Source organism: Perca flavescens, chromosome 17, assembly GCF_004354835.1.
Source record: "Perca flavescens isolate YP-PL-M2 chromosome 17, PFLA_1.0, whole genome shotgun sequence".
Taxonomy (NCBI): domain Eukaryota; kingdom Metazoa; phylum Chordata; class Actinopteri; order Perciformes; family Percidae; genus Perca; species Perca flavescens.
In genome coordinates this window covers 24,728,933-24,754,277 of record NC_041347.1, presented here as the reverse complement: position 1 = coordinate 24,754,277, position 25,345 = coordinate 24,728,933, and the positions used below count along the sequence as shown (strand labels likewise).

The 25,345-nt window shown below is 40.7% G+C and overlaps 1 protein-coding gene across 6 annotated transcripts in view; it reads right to left on the bottom strand.

The window, feature by feature from the left end:
- ccdc88ab (coiled-coil domain containing 88Ab) overlaps window positions 1–25,345 on the bottom strand; it is a 67,678-nt gene that overhangs the window by 21,174 nt on the left and 21,159 nt on the right. For all 6 annotated transcript variants that reach the window (XM_028603017.1, XM_028603015.1, XM_028603014.1 and 3 more), the window contains 11 exons: window positions 20,287–20,356; window positions 12,543–12,601; window positions 12,340–12,423; window positions 11,984–12,124; window positions 10,853–11,025; window positions 6,262–6,343; window positions 5,513–5,671; window positions 4,801–4,947; window positions 4,507–4,651; window positions 3,736–3,914; window positions 169–306 (listed from right to left, as the gene is read on the bottom strand). In XM_028603017.1, coding sequence (XP_028458818.1) covers window positions 169–306; window positions 3,736–3,914; window positions 4,507–4,651; window positions 4,801–4,947; window positions 5,513–5,671; window positions 6,262–6,343; window positions 10,853–11,025; window positions 11,984–12,124; window positions 12,340–12,423; window positions 12,543–12,601; window positions 20,287–20,356 — 1,377 coding nt within the window. The remainder of the gene's footprint in view (window positions 1–168; window positions 307–3,735; window positions 3,915–4,506; window positions 4,652–4,800; window positions 4,948–5,512; window positions 5,672–6,261; window positions 6,344–10,852; window positions 11,026–11,983; window positions 12,125–12,339; window positions 12,424–12,542; window positions 12,602–20,286; window positions 20,357–25,345) is intronic.

Genomic DNA, 25,345 nt, shown 5'->3' with positions numbered 1-25,345 from the left:
AATAAAGTTAATAATCAAATAATAATTGAATACACCTACATACTTTCTACTGATGTCAAAAATCAAAAATAAGTGACCATCTGGTTTTGGTATAAACTTCCCAAATGTGTGTGTGTGTGTGTGTGTGTGTGTGTGTGTGTGTGTGTGTGTGTGTGTGTGTGTGTTTACCTGTCTCTCAGAGTTTTCTCTGAGTGTTTCCAGAGTCTTCTCCAGTAAAGCCTTCTCCTTCATCAGGTCAGTATTGAGCGATTCAGCGCTAAGGAGCGACTCTCTGTCTGCTGTCAGTTCACTCCCCAGCTGCTCCAACTGTAAACAATGATTTAATGAAGATGTGCTATCTTGACTTGGACTTTGGTATGGTTTGGATTTTTACGATTCCGAACCGGTACTTTTAAAAAACGATTCAGATTCCTAAACAGATTCTTGAAAAACTGCAAAATGACATCAAAGAAAGGCTCTTTTATAGTTTTTTTTAATTGAAAATTTAAATTTAACAATATATTAACGTTTTAAAGTACTTAAAGGTCCAATATGTAATATTTGTACTGTAATAAATCCAAAAATGACACCAATGCCTCATCAGATATTAAGGAAACATGTTAAACTGAAATACTATCTTTTCTGACAACAATGCTAATTTCAGTATTTTTTCTTTTTGAAATTTACATTCCGTGACGGAATTTATGTTTATGTTTTGATCTGTGTTGTTATCAACGGCCCAGTTTGACAGGCAGGCCCCGGGTTGCCAGATATACCTGTAAAAACGTAAACCCAGCACGCTGCAGCTGTAACGTTAGTACAGCCATGAAAGCAGCAAACAAATGAACAGGATCAACGGAGATAGATTCTACATGACATAAAAAAAAGAAAACAGCATGTTTCTAACAGTTGCGTGACCAGAGACGTAACAACCCCCTGGTAAATATTGGAGATGTATTTGAAAGATGGAGACAGCTTAGAGCCCAAAAGGACGCCGAGTTGGCTTATTTTCTCCTGAACCGGTAAGCATTAGCTTCAGGCTAATTTATCACAGCTACTAGGGATGGGCATTTTTTGTCATTTCAACATTTGTGTACTCACATTGAATTATATAGCTAGAGTAACCGAGTTGGTTACTCGCAAAAACAATTGAGACATAGCCAGTAAAGTGATCCCGACTGGTCCTGGCTAACGCCGCCATGCTAACCCTGCTAACTGTTAACGTTACCGGGCAGCCCATGGCTGTTTACAGCGTGTAGCCTCTTCAGCGGCTGGAGCCGACAACGGTGAGTTATTTTAAGCCACGAGAGGGGGGCTGTAAATCGGAAAGAGGGGACTATGAGTTTGCAGTGTGTTTAGCGATTGTTGCCGTAATTCTAAGCCAATGAAGTGTGTTCCGTCGGCAAGGTAGTGGTATTTTTAGCGTTTCGTATTGAAATTCTAAGCCGAGGAAGTGTGCCTGACTGGCGTGTGGAGAGAACAGTGAGGTTGTTGTGTTTTTAGCGGTTCATACTGTAATTTTAAGCCGAAAAAGTGTGTCTGTTAGTTGTTTACAGAGCTCAGCGTGAGCACGGGCTTTTATGACTGTCAATATAGCCAGCATCTAACGTTAGCTACTCGGCTGTGCTGTGGAGTAATGTCTGGCTATGTGAGACTAGCATCTACCGTTAGCTACTCCGCTGTGCTGTGGAGTAACGTCTGGCTATGTGAGAAAAGCGTCCAGCTACATTGTTGTGAATGCTGCGGTCTCAGCTTGGCAACCCCCGTGAACTTCGAGTCTGGGCAGGAGGGGGCGGGGGAGACTCTCCAGTATTTTGAATTGGTAGTGCAGTAACTATTTTAACCGCTAGCTGCCAGTATTACACACAATATTACATATTGCACCTTTAAATATATAATAAGTAAACCTAACAAACAACTACAATGTTCCATAGTGGAACTGGGTTTTGGTACCCAACAATAATCGTGACTGGGTTTCAATGTTCTGGTTAGTGTTCATGAGGAAACAGTAACAATGGCTCAGTAATGACTGTAAAATATTGTACATGTGATTCCGAGTCACAAAGAAGCCGGTGCAATATTGATCCATGATACAAACATAATATCACCTCATTCTTTCACAACTCTGCAGACAACCACACACAAGTTCATGTATGCACACACTCAAACAAATACACACTTTAAGAGACTATTTCTGTTGTTCAAGTCTACCAGGAGCTGTATTCACATTTAAATGTGTTTCGGCTCTAGAGCTCAAGTCACTCTGAAATACATTTCTCACTCTTGATTTTCCCTTTGTGAGAGAAAAACACAATTTTATGCTTTTTATTTACAGAGCACAGAGAGAGGCTTATGTTTCTGAAAATAGCTGAGAGACTTCTCTTAGCGAGGTGCATTCGGGTGTCAAAGACTGGAAAAGAAAAGGCAATGCAGGGCTGACTGGATTTACAGCTTTGCTTTCATCCTCCTATCCCCCCCTCTTTATACTTTCTCCTTTTATTTTTCACTCTCACTGTGTGAAAAGGCCTAAAGCTTAAGTGTTAGGGTGATATATCATGTATGTGGGAGTGCTGGTCCTTTATGCTAATCTTGGTGGTGACCTTGATGAGGGGCAGAAAATTAAACTGCAATTCCAACCGAGGATGCAAAGTGAAACACTTATGAAAAAAATCCTTGAAAGAAAAAAAAAATAAAACGTAACTAAGAGTTCACATGTACACTTGTATTGGAAATAATCTACAAGCATTTAAGAGATGAGGAAATGTTAGAAGAGTATATCGGTGTGTGTAATTTTTCCATTGACCAAATTTACGTAATAGGTATGTTTCTCTCGAAAAAAAACGGTCAACCTAATCCTAGTCTATATCCACGACGTTCTACTTCCGGGATTGCTCCGGTGCCACAGGAAATTCCGCCGGATGCATGTATTTTCGCCGATGTCCGTTTCCTTCCACTTTCTTTGAGTTGGAATTTTAAACTCCGGTGGATTAATGAGGACTATGGTTAACTGCTCCTCAGATCTCTGCAGGGTAAATCCAGACAGCTAGCTAGACCATCTGTCCAATCTGAGTTTTCTGTTGCACGACTAAAATAACTTATGAGTCCACCAAAACAAGTTCCTTCCGAGGTTATTTTGCAGCAGCTCCATGCGGATCTTAGCGCCGCCCATGACAATTGTGATTGGTTTAAAAAAAATGCCAATAGACCAGAGCACGTTTTTCTCCCATCCCGGAATGCTATGTGGAGTAGCCAGGCCCCCCTCCGCAGCGCTGTAGAGGAAGATCTGGCAATGCGTAGTATATATCCTTTGCGTACCACTTCCGGGATTGCTCGGTGCTGCAGGTTATTCTGCCGGATGCATGCATTTTCCATTTCCTTCTGCTTTCTTTGTGGTGGAATTTTAAATTTGGTAGATTTATGAGGACTATTGTTGACTGCTCCTCAGATCTCTGCAGGGGAAAGTGAGACAGCTAGCTAGACTATCTGTCCATTCTGAGTTTTCTCTCGCACGACTATTTTGCAGCAGCTCTGTGCGGAGTTTAGCACCGCACATGACGATTCTGATTGGTTTAAAGAAATGCAAATAAACCAGAGCATGTTTTGCTCCCATCCGCGAATGCTATGTGGAGTGGCCAGACCCTCCTTCAGTGCGCTTTGGAGGAGGGTCTGGCAAAGCGAGACTAGGCAATGTGAGACTAACCTAACCCTTACCCAACCAGAAAAAAAAAACACTTAAATACACAGTCCATTGCTTACTTTCTGGTTCAGTCTCTGGTTTTCCTGGCTGACTTTGGCCAGCTTTGTCACGGTGTCCTGACTGGCTGCTCCTCTGAGCTCCTCCACAGTCTTCAGCAGGGTCTGGTTGTCTTTCTCCAGCTTCAACAGGCGGCTCGAGGTCAGTTCATTCACCTCCTCGCCCAGAGACTTCTGAGGGGCTAATTCAATGACGGCAAGAAGATGTGGATTCTACATCAATGGTTTAACAAATACTAACAAATAAATCAAAGTTATGTTTAGACTTTTGGTGTTCCAAGTCTAAACCACAGAAAAATAAATCCATCAAAAAATAAACACAACGCCCAAGGGTCTAACCTCACATGTCTTAAAGCTTTTAAAGTGTCATTTTAACAAACACACAACACAAAGTCTTTATCCAGATCCCTGGCTAGTTAAACCTCTTAACAGCTTTTATAATCCAAACGCACAGATTATCCTCCAAGAGCCACTGAATATAATTACAGGATTTAACAAAGTGACAAGAAATACACAGTGGAGGCTGGCAAATACAGAAAGGCCATGGGGATGATGCCAGGGTCAAGAGCCAATAAGCAAAGCCTGGTGTGTTGGCCTTGTGAAGTCTTCAACCTGTTCAACTCCGATGACTGTAAACTGGATGATATTTTAACTCCATGTCCTTTCCTTAACACTCCTATTTGTTCCATTTTTTTTTAACTTTCGGTCAACATACAGAAACTTTTTCCTCATTCTCTGCTTTTAGAAAGATCCTTGGCTCCATCTTCTTCTTACCTTCAGTCAGATCTGGTGTCTTGGATAGTTGCTCCAGCTCCCAGCCCAGGTGCAGGGACTCGTCCATGCTCTGTTTCTGGGCCATCTCAAGCACAAGGTTCTCCTCCAACAGCTCCTCCATACGCTTACGGTCCATGTCCCGCTCCTGGAGATAACAAAAAATGATGAACACACAACTGCTGAAATTACAGCCCCTGTCCATTTTACTCAGTTTTGTTTTTACCCCTACCACTGAACCCCAGCTTGTCTAGCTCCAACACTCATCACACTGATCTTATAAACCTGTCATCTCACCATCTCCAGGTCATGGATCTTGGATTTGAGCTGCAGACTCTCTTTCTCCAGGAGGTGCAGTTTGTCGGAGCGGGTACGGCTAGCATCCAGCTGCTCCTCCAACATGCTCTTAGTCTCCAACAGGACCTGGTTGTCCTCCTTCAGCTCCTACAGAAACCACCACGTCAGCAGAGAATACAAGTTGAACAACAAAACATAAAACACTGAAGCTAGTACAAAAGCATTATTTTTGAGAAGACAGTTTTTATTATTACTTTTAATATCAGTAGTATTACTAGAATCAGTAGTAACATGAGCAGTAGTAAAAAGAAATTTTAGCTTTGTAAAAAGGTTTGCACCAAATACAAAGGGTTGTCTAGAATAATGATTATAGTTAAAAATATATAAAGTTAATACTTAAATGGTGTAGATACTATGTATGTATGGTGAGCAAACAGTTGCAAATAAAAAATAAATAAAAAAATAAAAAAATTGAATCATGAGATTATGCAGTATGGACAGCCGCTGGGGGCTCACATATTGGTCACATGTTGCTTGCATGCTGTTCATAACATGGCCAGTTTGAACTATTATTACTAAGACTTGTGTATGTTTCAAGGAATAGCTGGTTCCTTTAATGTCAGCTACATGATGCCAAAGTATCCCGGGGGTGTCCTTTAAGGAACACTGTCTTCATGGATTGAAGTAATGCTCCGTGCGTTCAGTTGTGTACCTCGACTCTGGCCTTGTAAAACTCAATGTCGTGAAGTCTCTCTTTGTATCGGCTCAGCTCGCTCTCCAGTTTGTCGACACGGATTGCTTTCTCTCGGAGTGCGTCCAGCTCATCGCGGTAGGCCCGAGCCGACCGAGCGTCCGACAGTAACTGGTAGCTCTGCAGGAGTTGACAGCCAAATATAGAGCATGAATATGTGGATATGTGGATATGCATATGTACAAGTGTATGGATAAGTGAGGACTCGCATGAAAAAAATATGTAAACAGATATACAATCATGAATCAAAAGCTACAGATGTTTTACAAGTCAGTGGATTGTAATCTTGTAGGACTACTAGATTATCTATGAATAACTAACAGCCTAAGTCTTGTCTGTTACATAAACAGATAAAGAACTGAACAAACTCTATCCACACTATCAATTATCACAAGCATGCATACATACACGCACACACATCCACCATGCTGTGAACTCACCCACCTTGTTTACAGCATCATTTGTTAGCCAGCCAGTCAGCCTGCCGCCCACTCCAAATCAAAAGCCATGTGAGCCTGTTGCTCAGCTAAAAATAGCTGTAATAGCCTTTAATGAGCTAAGTCACTAGGTAGCTGATTAAAGCCTGGCAGCACTGCAGAAACAATGTACTTAAAAAGAGGAGGGAGCAGCAGGTGAAGGGGAGATGATGATGTCATATGAATGTTTCCGTGTTGTGGAGGTGTGAGGATCGCTGTGACTTGTTGAGTTACCTCTTGCTGAAGCCTTTTGAGCTCCACTTCCATGTTCTCAAGCTCCTGCCTGGTGTCCAAAAGCTGCTCACTCTTCTCCTCTCTGAAAAAGAGGCAGGGAGGGAGAGGAGTTAAAAAAAAAAAAGGAGAAAATGGAAAAAAAGGTCAGAGGATGTAACCTAAAGAGAGGAAGGACAGAAAGAATGCCAGGAGGTAGAGTAATATACATATTTCTCTGCAGCAAAAAAGCAAGAAAAATATGATGTTATGTGTCTCTGCTTGTGTCATTAGGATTAACACTGCAAATAGTTTTTTTTGTGTGTGCATGCATGTGTGCGTACCAATTCAGACAAGGACAGTCCTTTAGGGCTGTTTCCATTTCAAAGCTTGCAGCTAAACCATTTAATGGTAGTGACCTATTAACATAGTTGCACAGAATAGTTACATTTTACATAATGTGCCTGAATAGCTGCACCATCTTAACTTTACTTTCAGTACTTTAGTGTCTCTAGTTTGGCATTTTGCTAATAGTTTGGCCTGTTTCAGTAAATGATTGCTATAATCATGCAAGAGTATACAGTTTTAGCATTTAAACTGGGTTACATAGTCAGACTAAAGTGTGAACTAAAGGCTCAACTAAAAATATTTAAAAGCAATCTTACTTTACTATTTGGAGGCTATTGAGTCAGCATTCAATCATAGCAAATGCAACATTCCATTAGGCTTCATTGGCCTTTGTTAGCAAGTTATAAAAATCAGCAACTCAAATGTTGATTTCAAGACATCAATAAACCCACCAACCCATTTTCTTATGTAAAAATAGCCAATTGTGTCTGGAGTCTGAACTGTGATGATCAGGACTCGGGACACACTCTTTTATGTGTCCTGCTTTGAATTTTGCTACAAATAAACAACCTCCTTCACTCGGCATAACACACAATAACAAACAGAAAGGGGAAAGACAGCAGTTAAAAACAACTGAAGAAAAGATAGCACCCTGTGACTACCTTCAGGGGTAAATATATGCAAATCTGCCCCCTAAACCCTTATTCTGGAGAAACCTCTACAACACATAAGATCAGAAAAGGAGAGAATAAAGTTTTGGTTGTGCAAGTGGTACAAAACAGAATTAAATGTCAATCTTTCACTCTCAATAGTAGGGTCTTGCTATCTAACACGATCCTGAATCCATTTGTTTAGGTGACAGCAAAATCGGGCAGCCTGACATTTGCTGTATATGTGCATTTGTGCGTGCAAATTCTCCAGGCTCCTACCATAGAGGGAGAATGTGTCAAACTGCTTTGAAGGAAAACGACTGCATTCCTGAGATGCTGTTCTGTGTGTGTGTGTGTGTGTGTGTGTGTGTGTGTGTGTGTGTGTGTGTGTGTGTGTGTGTGTGTGTGTGTGTGTGTGTGTGTGTGTGTGTGTGTGTGTGTGTGTGTGTGTGTGTGTGTGTGTGTGTGTGTGTGTGTAACCTCTCCACTGAACATCTGATGGCCTATTTGATTACAGCTCTCTGGAGACTCTGGGTGCATCTCAATAAGAAAAAAGGCACCCTTATTTACATCTTCTTTTCTTTCATTTATATCCTCCTTCCTCCCACAGCTTAGGAAGCTGTAGTTGATATGCAGGCCCAATGTTACTTTACCCATTTCTGGTTTTGTTTCATCAGTTAACCCCCTTCACCTCCTGTAGCCCCTCCCGTCCCCATGCAACTCCCCTTTTCTAAACACCTGTCAACTCTAGCATGGCAGATTAGTTTTGGGCTCATGTTATGGATGCAGCTGGCTCTGCTGCTTATGTTAATGGTTTTACATGCCTTGTATGCACTGCTATATTTGAAAAGCCAAGAAACTAATGCAACCTTTGTTCCTAGTCTAGTACATGTACTGGTACCCAGTTAGACACATTATAATACTTTTTTGTAACCCTAAATCTTTGCCCTATTACAAAACAGGTCCTTGTCTTTCTGGGAACCACCAAAAAGTATTTTAATACTCAAACAGTGTATACATTAAATATGAAGTTAGAATAATAAATGCTGTTGTAAGCTATTGAATATCACATCAACAGCAAAAACAGCTCACATGTGTCTACACCCCCCCATACTTCTATGTGCTGTATATATAAAACGCAGCTTTTGTGATAAACATTACCAAACATTTCCTCTGTAATATTTTGAACTGTTTCTTAACTATAATAGTATGGAACATTGGGATGTACCTGTACTCCTTAGGGAAAAAATTAAAAAAAACATCATCAAACATGACGAATGAAAAAAAAATCTCCCTTACCTACAATAAATTAAAAGTAAACAATTAATGTTTATAATGTCTTAATTAGTCCTGCAGAAACATGCGTTGTTTAAATGAGGATTTCAATACAGCGGACTGGTTTAAAATACTAACAATCAGTCTAGAACAAAATGTGCAATTCCAGCATTACAGAACATTCCTGCCATTCATCTCACTGAGTTAATTAGGATTTGTAGCCGTTAATGATCTACTGGCATTGAAGTTGTATATGCTGGTTGACCCCAAACCCAGACATTACTAACGGTTAATGGGTGAAGATTTGCCATTGCTACAATTATGTTGTGAAATATCCCTGACTGTGCTGAAAAACAACCCCGATACAATATATCTATAAGTAAAGCCAATAAGAGACGTTTAGAGGCAGATGAAAGAAAGCAGTACAAAATATTGTTTTTACCAAGGATTTCAGTAAAGACTGAAAAAGGAAAAGCAGCTCTAATAGGACTCTAAATGTGTTCCATATATAAATGCAGTGTGTGTGTCTGAGCTTGAACAGGAGGAGAAGAAGCAGACAAGACTCCGTAGCTTTAATAGAAACATTAACAAACCGACCACTGTGGGAACACTGAACTATAACTCCCGGCTATGGTTACACAATAAGACACAATAAACACACTCCTATTCTGCCTTAAAGAAGAAACCGCAATTATGTGACCAGACCACATCAGCTCAGACTGCCATCAAGCCCTTTTTGTCCCTTATCCCTGGTCATTCACAGCAACAAGTAAATAATACTATGGCAACCAACAAACAATAACTCATTGGCCTGTCGGGTGTTGTTTTGTAGCCCTATTTAGATATAATGAAGAAATAGTCATAATATAGGTCAAGGAAGTATAAGGGAGATGTCTACAGTGATGAACGTCAGACCTGTTCAGCACGAGTACTACAATAAATGAATTTAGGCTCACTCAAGGAGAGATGCTTTTCCCTCTTTTCATATGACCAAGCAGAGAGTGACCTGAACTCAATTCCGAGTTATAATCGATAGTTGTTTGCATTAAAACCTCACACATGCCACTGCCTATTGGTCAAAGGAGACAGAACAATATCTACTGCAAAATAAAGGGGCAGAATGATACCACATTCAAATATGACCTAAGGCCATTTCCAAATCATCAGGATCACTAGGTGCTAAAATACATTCTTCTACTTGCTAAGGTGATGAATAGTCTTCTTGTCTGGAAATCAGATCCACTCAAGCATGCAAAGGATTCCCATGAAGAAAGAATTACACATTATCGGACCTGATGCAGACCATCATTAAAATACAAGGATAGACTATGAAGTTAGCAACACCTCTTACAAAACAGTTTCTATCAAAGCATTCAGTATCAAGCCCGACCTCATGACGCCAGCCGGTCTTTTTAGATTAGATGTAATGTTTGTGCAACATTTAAATGCTTCCCCTTGTCAGAATGTGCTCCCTTTCTTCTAAGTGATCCGTGTTGACCATTAAGCCTTTGTCTGGAAAGGGATTATAGCACTTTAAAAAAGGAAGCTCTATTATTCATAGGCAAAATTTTAAATGCCTCACCAAGGTTTGTGAGAGTGATGGGATGTGGTGTGAGGCTCTCTTGGACTCTGTGTGTGTGTGTGTGTGTGTGTGTGTGTGTGTGTGTGTGTGTGTGTGTGTGTGTGTGTGTGTGTGTTGCAGTATGACATCACAACTTTGAGTTCCGTTGTTGTATTAAGCCTCATGCTTCAAACTACCAATAACAACTAAGAGCACACGCTCATACTGAGTTCCTGTCAGTACCATAATGATTTTTTTTCTGGTGGTGGGGGTGGTTGATTTGACATTTAAAAATAAAAAATAAAAACATTTAGCTGGGCTGGCGGGGGTTCACTGTACAATTATAAGGGAAACATTGCAGTCCATATATGAGAACTTTAAATTTACAAATTATGGAACACAACTCTTCAAATTCATGGTGAAAGACATTTCATAACCAGGATGTATAGACACTGTAAACTGTATTTTCAGAACACTGACGACAGAAGCTCCGATTCCCTTTGATTAAAAAATCATGGAACTGCCAATGACGATATCAGAGTTCCCAGTTTAGATTGAAACAGATGGCACTAAAACAAGCAAAAATGGCAACTACAGTAGCAAACAAGATTAGGGTAGTTTTATTCCAGAAAATTACCTTTTTGTATGTAGTTCTTGAGCTTGTCTATGGCTAACTATGGAGGTATAGTTCCGGTTTTTCTGCATTCTGTCCCCTTTGCCCAATTTCAGTATTTTGTAATACGTATAGTATATAGTATAACGATAACGACGTGGCACTCACAGTTCCTGTCGAAGGCGTCTGATCTTGGCCTTGGCATCAGCCAACTCCACTGAGAGGTGCTGTCGGCTTTCGGTCCTCCTGATACTGGGGGAGTCACCGGGAGACTGGGTCGGACAGGGAGCCAGTGGAGACAGCTGCACACAGTCTCTCTCCTGGGTTAACTCCACTATAGTCTGCATGGGGGGAGCAGGCAGTGAAATTTCTAGCTGTGTATAGGAGTACAAAAGCTCATTAATAGAAGCCAGGCTGTGTGAGCTAACTTTTGATTCCTCAAAGCCAGACTCAGGAAGAAAACCCACTACAAAACGTGTTAAAACACAAAAATTGTTTTTGGATTTGTATTTGGGGGAATCTGTACAGAACTAGTGTTGCTTTTTCATACAATGGCAAAGTTAGAAGTAGGATTCAACAATTGTGCTAGCATGGACTAGATGAAAAGAGAGAGTAGATCCATGGATCCACCCATAGCACCCCCACCATGCAAAACTAGAACACATGCATTAGGGCAAAAAGTACATCCACAGTCCCACACAGCCTATTTTGATCTACTGCCTGTGATAGGAAATGTGACTTTAATTGAGAGCGGCTGGACTAAATAGTGATAATCTGGAGGCTATTAGAACCCCTGACACACAAACACAAAAAGATCAGCTATATCAGTTGTGGGCATCTGCACCCTATGGGTAGGGAACTAATTTAATGACCCCCCACACACACACACACACACACACACACACACACACACACACACACACACACACACACACCCCAAACCCCCCCCCCCCCCCCCCCCCCCCCCACACACCCCCTTCCTTCCTGAGGCTGCTCTTTTGTGGTAATGGCAAAAAAAGGGCAAAGTTTCCACACAGTGCTGACTAGCCTATCATTTTCATTAGCAAAGTTCTGTTCATAGAACTGTAACAAACCTCTATAAACACGTATCCGCTCATGACAAACTCCCCCCCACAACTATAGAAAGAGAAAACAAAAAACACACAAAATATTCCACACTCTCCTAGTTGTGCTTAGCGCGGCCTTGTTTATTGCCATTTGGCTTACGTTGCTTTAGAAAATAAAAAGAATTTCCGACAAGGATTAAAGCTATAACAATCTTCATACACAGGTCATTACCTCCAGCTGTGTGTCCCTCTCATCCACCAGGCGTTTGAGGTGAAAAGCCAGATTTCTGGAGAGGCTGTCCAGGTCTTCAGGAGGCATTTCCCCACTTTCCAACCACTGCATGTCCACTACGTTCTCCTGATTATGAGTCACCTAAAATCAACATAATACCATGAATAACAAGATTTTGTCCCTGATGTAGAGAACAAATTTTGCATTCATAACACCTTGTCAGACTGGTACATTTATCAATTCATTATTCCACTATTAGCATATTGTCCATAAGATGATGTAATTGAGCTAAAGGAGGTCTAGGAGGTTAAATATCTTAATTCTCTCCAGTTTTGTTTTCTATGGAGAAGAAATACCTCTTGGATGTGGGATGCTATGGCAGCTTTGGTGTCAAAGTCCAGAGTCTGGATACGTTCAATATACTCTTCCTTCTTCTCGCACTGTAAACAGAGGAAGGAGGGAGAAGAGATGGAGAAAGACATTTTTGTAATGTTAAAGAGATCAGACAAAGACCATGTTCCTCTCTTTGCACTGGATTTACACTGAACTGTGCTCTTACCTGGACAGCACAGCCTAGTAGCAGCAGCAACAGTTTTTTCATCTCCTCCAGACCTTGCTCTAAAGAAAACAAAACAAAGATAAAGAGTATTATAACTACAGCCAAACCGCTTAAAGTATGTCTGCATGAGACAAAATGACTGTCAAAACCAAACAATTTGCAACCATTAAATGTAGCCTTGTTTCGGTTTTGTCTTGTCTGACATTCTGTTCAATCAGATTTTGTGGTTTAAGAAGGAGTCAAAACACACGGAGGTTAATGAATAAATTCTATTAATGGGTTTTATTGATAGCAGTAGAAACCTTTGCCTCAAGCACTTTACTGCAAAATGAGAGATCTGGTGATTGATGAAGAGAAATAACTTACTTGATTACATTTGTAAAGCCCTTCCTTACAATGAAGTCTTAAAAAGTGCTTTGTAATTAAACATTGCCATTGCAGTTAGAGCTATACAACTACATAGATTATAGCTAGAGATGTTCCGATACCGATACCAGTATCGGTATCGGCTCCGATACTGCCTAAAACGCTGGTATCGGTATCGGGAAGTACTGGAGTTTATGCACCGATCCGATACCACGTAATAAAGCCCTAAAGAAAATCCACGTTAAAGTAGTTTATTTATGTTCTTTTTCCGTTATAACCGACTGTCAAACTGGAGAATAAAAGAAAGTTGTACGACATTCATTGTTTGTGTTTGTTCATGTTTTACAAAGAGTTTAACCTGAGCCAGACAGACAACAAAGATAGAAATAATATCACATCCATACGGGGATAGTAGTATACAGTTGTTATATCATATCACATCCATACAGGGATAGTAGTATACAGTTGTTAAAACATAATAAAATACATGACCCACTGGTATCGGATCGGTACTCGGTATCGGCCGATACGCAAGTTCAGGTATCGGAATCGGTATCGGGAAGCAAAAAATGGTATCGGACCATCTCTAATTATAGCAGGTGACTTCTAGGCAGGTGGGCTCTTACTCCTGTGCTTGCTCTGTTCAAATGTATTTTCCAATAAAAAAAAAAAATTAAAAAAATTTAGGTCACATTTGAGGTGCCACCTTGGAACAATCATCCATCTATCCCACATTTACTTAGCCATACCAATTAACTTAAATTCCTAGGTTGTTACAATTTTCCCCTAATAAAACCCCCTCCTCTAGTAACAGTGCCACAGAGTTTTCCACTTACAGTTCTCTTCCACATGTTAAGACATATTGGCAGAAACCACTGACACGCACAAACAGCTGCTAGCATGCTCAACAGGTCTGAGCTCATCTGTGGGATTTGTTGCTGAACAGCAGTAAACCAGGTGGTGCCTGTGTGTGTTACACTGACTAAGTGGTATGGTATATGCAAGTTGTGTCTATACTAGGACTGTGTGTGTTACCCGTGTGTGTGTGTGTGTGTGTTACCCGTGTGTGTGTGTGTGTGTGTGTGTGTTTACCCGTGTGTGTGTGTGTGTGTGTGTGTTACCCGTGTGTGTGTGTGTGTGTGTGTGTGTGTGTGTGTGTGTGTGTGTGTGTGTTTACCCGTGTGTGTGTTACCCGTGTGTGTGTGTGTGTGTGTGTGTGTGTGTGTGTGTGTTACCCGTGTGTGTGTGTGTGTGTGTGTGTGTGTGTGTGTGTGTGTGTGTGTGTGTGTGTGTGTGTGTGTGTGTGTGTGTGTGTGTGTGTTAAGCCAGCTCATCACGTTGCCCAGGGGGTAGTGAGTGCTAACACTGTCCGGCACTAATAATAATAAATCCAGATTAGTGACAGCGTGTTTTCTGTGTAGGGTGGGCTCTCAGTTTAATGGGCCAATCATCACAGCAGGAACAGCTAAATGGCTGGCGTACTGGAAGACAATTTTGATCCATGACTTTATGCTTTGTTGGACTTTCCAAATGATTTTAAATGAAAATCAAATGAGATGAATAAAACTACTTCAACATTATCACAAATGCTGGAGAAAGAAATCAGATTGTCTGTGTAAAGCACCAATTTAGTGAGCGGCAAACAGACGACCAGGCTGTTCCTTTGGGAAAGCTTATTATGCTAATACAGAGGATCTATCAATTTTACAGAATCCTCCACCCAAATCAATCTCCCTTCTCTCATTCCTCTTGAATCAATGGAGATACACACGTCAATGTATTATTTAGCAATCGAGACCTCCATGTGGTCACGATGTGGCAGGTTAAATCATAATCTTTGAGGTTCTGGACCCTAAATATACTCATGACAGTTAATACTTGATCAAAGGTCCAAGCCTGGAGTTTAAAAGGACAAGCCAACACTGATAAGGGAAAGAAACCTGCTGCTGCGCCGCACTTTGATCATGTTGTACTTTTGGCTATGGCCCAATCAGTGATATCACAGCATGTTATTTTGCCTTAGAGCTGGTGGAAAACTGAGGCTATGCAGCAGTCTTTTTCCTCTCTATGTGATTAGGACTAAGACTGGATAATGTTTGGATTTGTCTATCGTGATATGGAAATTCAGCTGTAATTACATTTGTTCTGTACTGCAGCCAAGGAAACATGGTGAATTTTGTTTTTGCTAGGCTTCAGTGAAACTTTCCAGTAGATGAGTAGGACATCACAAATAAATCTTTTGTGTGGTCAACCGAGTGCAACACTATGAACGGCTGAATATAAAATCCCCACGATTATCGCATCTCACTCCTCTCTAGGACGCAGACTTTGAGTGTTGCTGTTTTAAACAACGATAAAAACACGTTTGCCTTCCACCGTGGTCAGACGTCAAACTACTTATTTTAAAGCATAGTGTATCTTAATGAGGTCCACTCCTGCAACAGCCATAACTAGCTTGCTCAAATAACTGCATCTGTAGACGACTGATTGTAAAAAGTAGCACCGAGACATGAATTACATGGCTTTATGGTTGTTAAATGGGACACTGTTGGAAAAACTCAATTGAAGACTGAGTTTCTTGCATTTTATCTATCCACTTTAGAAAAACCTTTTTCCATTCATGCTTTGATGGTGTGCTATCAATCACGGTTTTCTGCTTAGTCATCACTAGACAATTCCTCATTAGCACCTGCATTCATGATATAAAAAGACATATTAAGCATATAGAGAGAATATGAGCAAATTAGGGCCTAAAAGGATGACTGTAGATAAAACTTAATTCTTGCTTGCAGCTGCAGGGCTTAATACACTATTCGAGCCATAGGAAGGAATATTAGAGCCACGAGTCAGGGAAGGGATTTAGCTCAGCAAATCTACTGAGGCAACGTAGAAAAGATAAGGACCTTCATAGGATAAATAATTTATACAGCTAGAGAGGGGGAACAAGAGGGAGAAACGGTAAGAGGGAGAGATGAAAGGAAAAGAGGCAAAAAAAAGGGAAAGCACCACAAAGCACAAGCAACACAAACACAAGGGATGGATATAGAAATAGAGAAACCAAAAGAGAGAAAGAGCAGGAGGAAGGCAAAGAGGCAAGGTTGAAAATAGAAAAGAGAAATCTCTCTCCAGCAGCAGCAGCAGCAGAAAGGCGGCTTAAAAGGAGACGCACCAGCCTCTTTTCTCCCTACCTCTCTTCCTCCCCTCTTACACACACACACACACTCATTTCATCCATCCATTTATTCCCAGCTAAACGCATCCACCCATCCTTCCTTCCTTCAACATTGTTACAAATCATCTGCGCCTCCCGCATTCACTCATCTAGGCATCCTTTTTCACCTCCTGTCCCTCCTCCCTGCTCTATCCTCCCAGCAGGAAACAAGAGGTCAAACGGACAGTGACTAACCCTTCTTCCTGCAATGCCATTGTTTATCTGTGTGAGGATGTGAGTGAATAAAAAACTAAAACAAATGTGTGCCTGTTTACATGTGCAATCAACTGCTTCAACCCTCTCTTCTTCCATGATGAAAGAGTCATTGAGGACCCGATGACTTGCATGTCAGTGGTGAAACTGGTACAAGCAATCTGATATTGCTTGGACAGCATGCCAGAGTATATTCAGCCCATCTCACTGGAGCAGAGGACAGAGTTGGCTGAACCTTGCTTTCAGATTATTTCAGGGCATTTGTGCTTCATAAGACAAATGGAGTGTCAAGTGACATCAAAGACAGACAGCCCGGAGCGGAGGTCAGTGTCATGAGCAACAGTGCACGCTACACAGTCTGCCTTTATACAACCAGCTAAAAATGAGCATAACAAAGAAAAAGGATAAAACACAAAGAAAACATATTGGTCAAATTGGCATTTTCTCCTGTTTATATTCATTGTTTCAGTCTATAACTTAGCCAACCCAGCACTTTTGGCTACATCTTCGTACACACAAACAATCCTGTCTATTCTATTCTTTCTTATGGAGACAATGGACATCACAACGCTGTGAACACAGACTGTATAAACACACAAAACATTTGCCTGCATGGAACACTGTGTAGTTCCGAATAAAGTCAGACACACACACACACAGACACACACACACACACACACACACACACACACACACACACACACACACACACAGACACACACACACACACACACACACACACACACACTTTCCGTCAGCTGTCAACAGTTGTCTTGTGTCCGGTTACTTGTTGCTATGGTTTAAAATTATTTCTGCTCATTGTGTTTATCTAAAACTCCATTTTGATTTGTGTCATCCATATGTTTGGCCATATTTATGCTTACATTTATTTATATGTATAAAAAGATAAACAAAAATCTAGACTGCATCTGAAATTTGCATATGGCGATCTGTCAAAGGTGCAGTGTTCTCCGTCAGTAGTAGTGGCGAGAGGATATGAGGTTTTTTTGTAGTCTTTTTGTAGTCTGCAAGAAACTTGAGTGAAGCAGCTACAGACCAACATCTGACATTTTGGGGTGAGAGGGAAGGACTTTAAGTTTTCAGAAGATCAGAACAGATCACCGCTTACAAATTCACAGGCTTTAAGACCGACTAAACAAAAAGGACATGCTGAGTGTGTGTGCATGCAAGCATACTTACTAAACACAACTTGCATGCACAAGAGCGCGTGTGCCTGTGCATCTCAGTTTATATGTACGTAAAGGCAGACTAAAGTAAATCAGAGCCTGGGGGGGGTACTACAGTGCATTCCCACTGTTCACCGTTTTGAAGACACCCCTCCCCCATCCACCAACTAAACACATACACACGTGCACGCACTCACACACATGCAGAGTCGTCCCCTGCCCCCTAATGAGAGCATAATAAAAGCCACATGGCCAATGACTTTCAGCTGGCAGCAGCTGAGCCAGAGATCCAGACTCCACAGCCACCGCTGGTCTGACTGACTGACTGATTATCTGACAAGCCAGAGGGTAAAGGGCAAAAGAAACCCTGAGGAATGCCGTCTAATGCTTTCTGCCTGCTCTGGTCCACTTGCCCGGAGCTGCCCTCCACTCTTGTCGGTGTTTGGTCGACTTGATATTCACTTCAGACATGTGTAAGGCTGTTGTGTAGATCTGGAAGATTTTCAAGTTGCTGTACGCACAGTAGATCTTCAGAAATGCACTGCTTTGAAATCCAAACAGTAGACATTATTTTGGGAGTTCTGTCATGAAAGATTCCCTATTGGCTTCAAAATTGCTAGACTGGGTTATTATGGAAAGCAGCACTGAGAGGAATTAATTAAATTCTATCGCCAAAACAAAGCTGTTTAGGAGTTATGGAGTATGCTGCCGATGGTCGTTATCACTAGTGGTAGAACAAATACTTAGAATAACCCATTCAAAAACACTTATAAAAATATGTTTTTACTGTGTATTTTGCAGAGCAGTGGTGTATTTGTTTGTACCGCTAAGGTAAATTAACAACCATGTTTTCATTGCATAAAACAGAAACCCAGTCAAACACAACAGTGTGTGTACTCACTGCAGTCTGCTGATGTCCGTTTATTTACCCTTCATCCTTGTGGGGCCGTATGAAAATTAAAGAGGTAACTGTGACCATTGAAAAGTGATGAAAAGCCAAAAATAACAGCAATGGCTGTGGTGAAAGTGTGACAAATGTAGCTGAGGGAGGACAGGGATTAAGAAGCCATTTCATCTGCTTAAAAATAAAAAAGGTACAAATATCAACATGCTCTGCCAGCTGAGGCTGGAAACAATTCACTTTGAAGAGCTGATGATTACATTTGAAGAGGTGCACACAAATGCTATGACTCTGTGGGCACTCTTTTCCAAAAGTAAAAACAACCAAAGGCCTTGAAGTGGTTTTAGCAAATGTTTTGCAGTGGGGGCTATTGTGCCAATAATTGATCTATACAGGCTGGGAGGCAGGAAGCATTTTTTCATCACATAGTTCTTTTTCATCCATACAACCCTTTCATGTCCACAGCCAGCACACCGTGATCTAAAATAATGGCCTTCCCCTAGTCATCTACTCTCCTCAGTGGCTTCATCAAGATCACATTGGAATATCAAGTAGCAGTTCAGGCTACAGAGGTCAAGCTGAATGAAATGCAAACACTTGACACTGCGCTACGGCTGATCAAACATACAGTATCAAATAGCTAGGTTCGGAAGGTCAAAGATTTTGCTATAAAATGGTTAAATGAATGCAACGCTTCAGGTAATAGATAAAAGAAATCTCCAGACTTCTCTCTTTTGAGATCTTCATTAAGCCATGGCAAAGAAGTAAACGTTGTGGTTAACGTTAAACTTATAAAAAGAACGTAGTGACGCTATTAAGCCCGGTCAAAAATGTTTTAAAGCAACAACTGTTTAGCAAATTGGACCATTCAATTTGACTAATGGCAGAAGTATAGTTATGCTTCTCACTCTTAGGAATTACTTTGCAATACTGTTTTTTCATGTTTTGTTCCCCCAATTTATCTTTGAGTCACCCGTGAGAATCATCTTCTTATAATCACATTCTTTGAGAATGGTATGCATGAAACATGCGGTCAGAAGACAGTGGTCTGTATAGTGCTATTATAATAAAAGGACATATTTGGGTAAATAGCAACATTCAACCCCATTCACTAAGTCATTTGTCTCTTTCCACTGTATGAGATTGCACTTAAAATGGTCTATAATTCTGCCATCTATCATTACCCTCCTGAACAGATTGCAGCCTGTGATGTTAAAAGGAATCCAAATATTGTCAAATGATCCAAATATGCCTTCTTAGGATCAATAGTTTGAATATTTAATATTAAAAGGCATTTTGGCTAAGAATGTGGGTCACAAAGCATTTTAACATTACCAACAGTTTTGTGTGACCAAAATGGGTTTTTTCTTCTTTGAAACCAATCAGCCAACCAACCATAAATCGGTCCATTTCCCAGCATTTTTCAAGTTCTTCTGTTAGCCTAAGTCCCTTTTAATTCTGCCATCAAGTCCATTTTTAAATGTGTGGGTTATGAAGGACGGTCAAATAGGCAGTCATTATCGAGCACATGGAGAAAAAGAAAAGAAGTGGCTGCAAAATGAAATCTACAGCCAGAGAGAAAGTCACTTGAAAACATCAAAGCAATGTATAATTAAAAGGAGGTCTATTGTTGCATTTTAAAGCGACAAAAGCACTGCAAAATTGCATGTGTCCTCCTTATGAACTGTACGGACGCTTGCTGCTCATGTGACTGATCTAGAGAAGTATCCTGGAGCAGATATGAATACTTTTTTTTTTGCTTATGTTTAGAGGCCAAGCACACTCAAATTAAAACTTGCACAGAACTGGTCAAAGTATTAGTCTGTAAAACGTTGTGGTTGTATTGTTTAGTACATTGACACTTACCAGACAAAGGGTTCCGGCCCAGTACCAGCATGTTTGGTAAAGGCATCATCACCAGCTGCTGGAGAGTCTCCTGTTACACAAAGAAATAAAAAAGAAAGTCAGGAAGAGAGATCACTATTTAGCATTGAATAAGAATTACACATATGAATATGGAGAGATACAATTTACATGACCCTAACCTAGCCCAATTAACTTCTAACTTAACTTCTGATCTAATTATTAAAAAGGAGTTTTTGAGTGTTGGATTTTGTGACTACGAGTGTGCTTGAATCTTCCATTGACATGTTGATCAAACACTTACGGTATAGTTTACGTTTGACGGTTACTATCATTCCGTTAGTCAAATAAGCTCACTATGAAAAGAATTTCAGCCTTCCAAGTGTGCTTACACTAAGAGAGCAGAGGTTGTCATCGCAAATCCCCATTTCAAAACAGATTCCACACTACATTCAGAATATAAACACCATAATGACCATCCTCAGGGCTTTGACAGTGTGAAAGGCTGCAGGTATTGGACCGTAATATCATCTCTAATCAAAGACAGTAATAGTGTAGCAAGCCTAGGGTATCAGGGTTTACAGTGTGGGAACGAGGTGTAGTATCAATCTCAGTTAGTGGACACAGTGATGGTTTCATTGGTGTGTGTGTGTGTGTGTGTGTGTGTGTGTGTGTGTGTGTGTGTGTGTGTGTGTGTGTGTGTGTGTGTGTGTGTGTGTGTGTGTGTGTGTGAGATAGAGAGACAGTGGTATTTATGTGGGTTAAATTTCTGGTGTGGGTTTTGCCGCAGGGCCCCCTCTATTCACATGTCAATCACAAAACCTAAATGAAACCATGAGCTGCAGTTTACAGCACTCATGCAGACAAATGCAACGATATGTACATGTGTACACGCACATATGCAGACACACAGAGGATAAGGGTGGACAGGACTTAATTAGTGTTGAGGTTTTTGGTTTAAGTCAAATCATTAAATTATGAGCACTGCAGTAGAGCACAAACAAGCTACCGGAAACAACAAATTACTTGAATGTATGCCTTTTAGGGCTGGGTATCGTTCATAATCTTTCGATCCGGTGCCAATATCGATACCTTAGTTTCGATACAGATTCCCAACGATACTTTTTTCGATACCATATGTTTTAAAATCCATTTCAACATCAACAAAAATACATTAAAAACACAAAGCTTTTATTTTCCACCTTCATTTTGAATCAAAACAGTTATCAAAATTAAAAAATTCTGGTAAAACTGCTCACTCAGAGTAACATTAATAAAAGTGCCTTGCCTTGCAAGCTCAGCCTGTCAGTCAGTCATCAGGGCAGAGAAACCACCGTTGTGGCTGCTTGTCTAAGAGGAAGTGTAACGTCAACAGCACCGCGACTGTTTTTGGCTCGCCATTAATATCATATGTGGTATGGTGGTGCATTACATATCGTACATGGAAGTCAGTGTTTCCTCTATGTTGATTTCATTTCCATGTTGAATTTTGCCGCCACGGTATCAGAAATAGGGCAGACACACAACAGGGTTTCCAGTATGTAGCAGCGGCGCACCGCTGGGGACTAACGGGACGTCATCAACCAAATAAACAACAGGGCGAGTACACTTGTCACTCAATCTCAGGCAAAGTGACAATAGCGACGAAAGCCGTTGTGGACACTGAATTTCATGAATTTACGGTTTATCAGACCCCAGATGGTACAAGAAGCTAACGTTAGCGAACGTTGCGGTGCCTCTGCCTCCCATTGCAGGAGAACGCTGTATTCCTCCAACACGCTGTATTAACGTTACGGTTTTAAAACCGTTTTCCAGGTTAGTGGGGGTGCATACCGCTCAAAACCAACATGAAAAACGTAGCTAGTAATGTTCACTCAGCATTTTGTTTTGTTGTTAAACGGTGTGTAAAATGAGCGGTGACAGCAACGTCATTGTTCATATTTTGGCACAATGTTCTGTTTGACCGTAGTAGTGGTCATAGTGACTGAAAGTGTGAAGTGAGATGCTACAAAGAAACTGTTTTTTAGGTAACTTTACTTTTTGATGTTCAACATACACACACCCCACACCCCACCTGCTGAAAAATATTCTAGAGGAAACACTGGAAGTAATGACTCAACGGCCTGCCAAAATATGTTTGTAGTCTTAACCTTTAGAGCAGTACAAACCAAGTCCAAATACAGTTGTACTCAAAAGAAAGGCTGGTTTCTTCAAGCAGAAATGACACGAAGGTCAGCTAACTTGAATATTTCATGTCTACCTGATGGCAGAGAGCCGTCTGAACTCCTCTGACCCGACAGTTTGACTACTCTATGCAAGTTACTGCTGTTGTCATGACAAAGAGGCTTATATAAGTAAATGGTTTTAGAGAAACCTCCCTCCTGCCATAACCATCTGCCCTATACATATTGCATTACCTCATCATGGAGGTGAAGGGGGCAGGAAATCTGACATCATTTGCTGGTTTTGGTTGGTTAAAAAATAGAGCAACATCTGTGATTATTTTGAGAATGCCTGAAAGCAGCAACCAAATAAATTGACTGAGAACTGAAGACTTCAAAACTGTATACCCCACATATCTTCTACACATTTCTTATTTACCTCAAAATCCCAGGACACTGGACTTAATAGGATATACTTTAGCGTCATAGACTTATCTACAAGCAACATATCATCTTTCTCACAAAGAGCTGTTCTTGTCTGAGATTTAGCCCCTTACCTTGAATGAATGAGCTTCTGTCTCTAAAAAGTAGGGTGACAAGCCCCTAACTTAAATTAAACTATATGGTCAATATTACCATATTGTATATATGTCAACGCAAACGTTTGGAAAAAACTTTTCTAAGCATATACATACATACATACATACATACATACATATATCCTATATCCTTACTTAAGCTGCCGTTTTAATAAAATATCAAATTTGCATCATTTCTTCAACACCATGTTTCAGGTCTTCTTTTCACCCACATTTCTGTGTACACAATGAGCTCACAATGTGCTTGTTGTTTGAAAAACATACATGTGTCATTGTTTCTCCATGTCAGGGGAAATGTATTCAGTACAGTTGCAAACACAACTTCAGATATACCCTCCTTATCAGGGCTTGCAGCCGAGGCGGCAGACACCTTTGGTCGTCTAAAGCTTTGTTGGCGGTTTGATTTGATGCGGAGACAGAAAACCGCTGGTTTATAGAGGACGATGTGGAGGATGGGGTGGTAGATTTCCAATGCATCACTCACGTCTGGTTTCAAGCAGATAGTAGCCTACTACAATTTCTCACTCTTGACAGTGGAAAATTAATTGTTACAACACTATGAGACTTATATAAATAAATATAAATGTTCATATAAAAAAAAAATAATTAAGCCGTTTTGTAGGTGCTTATGTATTTAAGAGGAGACCAAAATCATGAGGATCAGACCCATGCTTTAACCTCCACACACAAACCCACAAAGACACTTCTATGTCCTGAGATTAAGGCCAAAGTTTAGGTCTCACTGATGATCAGTCACAGTTATTAAATTAGGAGCATGGTTGCTACAGTTTTTCACAGGGTTAGGGTTCATGGCAATAAGAGCACTGGCCCCATTTGTCTTGTCTGTCTATCTCTCTGTTACACTGGGCATGCTGGGAGAGAGGTTATGGTGTGTTACGATGTGTGCCATTTCCAATCCTCTCAACAGAAAAAACAAAACTGATAATAATTCATCAAAAACTATCATATTGCGCCTCTGATACTGTGATGACTACTACTGTATCAGGCAGTTCCAGTCAGAAATGACCAAACAGCCATAATGTCTGAGGACTGAGACAGATTGACTCAACAAGTGTCAGACAGAATAATCAGCGTAGCTCAGACAGCCACAGTTGGTGTCTCACAGCCAGGCATTTGGTGTGCCAGAAAAGCCAATCCACCATGTAGAACTCATGACAGCCGGTTTGGGCAAAAACATCCAAGACTTTAACAAGAGCCAAAAATAATTTGCATTCATCAAAGAAAGCAATGGAACCTAGAGTTGCTCAAATATCTAAAGTTTTAGGACACCTCCTGAGTTGTGTGTTAAATCAGTTTCAGAGAGAAACAGATTTGAGGACGACGCTAGTAGAAGAGTGTTGTTTGTACACATCTTGCAGGCTTGTGCAAACTGCTACCTGTGCTTTAAGCTTTGTAGAAAATGAGTCACCACAGAAAATAAAACTCAAATCACCAACAATATACCCCCCCGAGCTCCAACAGGGTCACCTCTGGGCCTTTCAGATCCATTACTAGTCCCATACATGGGAACGAACACACGAACACACGAACACACACACACACACACACACACACACACACACACACACACACGAACACACACACCTGTCTCTCTTCTTCCCATCAACACATGCTCACACCTGCCTCCTTAAATGGAAGCCATGTGTTAGCTGTGCCAGCATTTTACCACTTTTGCTCCCTTTCCTTCCCTTCTCAAGGGTCCATTGAACTGAGCTTGGAGCTTTCTGAAAAAAACCTAGACATCATGAGCTTCTAATGTATTTTCTCTCATTTTTAACCTGTAATCTGTATCTGAATTTAGAGTTAAAATGCAGATTGTAGCTTGACAGGACTAATGCGGACTAGATGCTATATAGATGTTCTGAGTGCCACTGTGTCTTTCCTGCAGAGCATGGCACCGTCAATGTGCAGAGAGTGGTGTGCAGCACAATTTTTATATTTTATGCCAAATGGAGATAGAAATGCTTTTCCCAGCAACAAACTATAGGGTTCTGGCTGCTTAGGGAGCTGCATAAATAAGGAATTAGCCCAAACAAAGGAGGCAAAAGCTACAATATAAGGCATGCAAGTCCAGCCAAATGTATTTGTATATGCACTATTAATACAAAACCTTAAGTATACTGCCAGTCAAATTCCAAGTGCATGTACTTAAAGAACTGTATTTTTAAAAGATGTAGGTAATAACATGCTTTGATGATTAGCTGCAGGCTAATAAAGCTAAAACTACAGTATACTATTATGCCTCTTGCCGATTAGCTGGGGAAGGCTTAGCGCTCATAA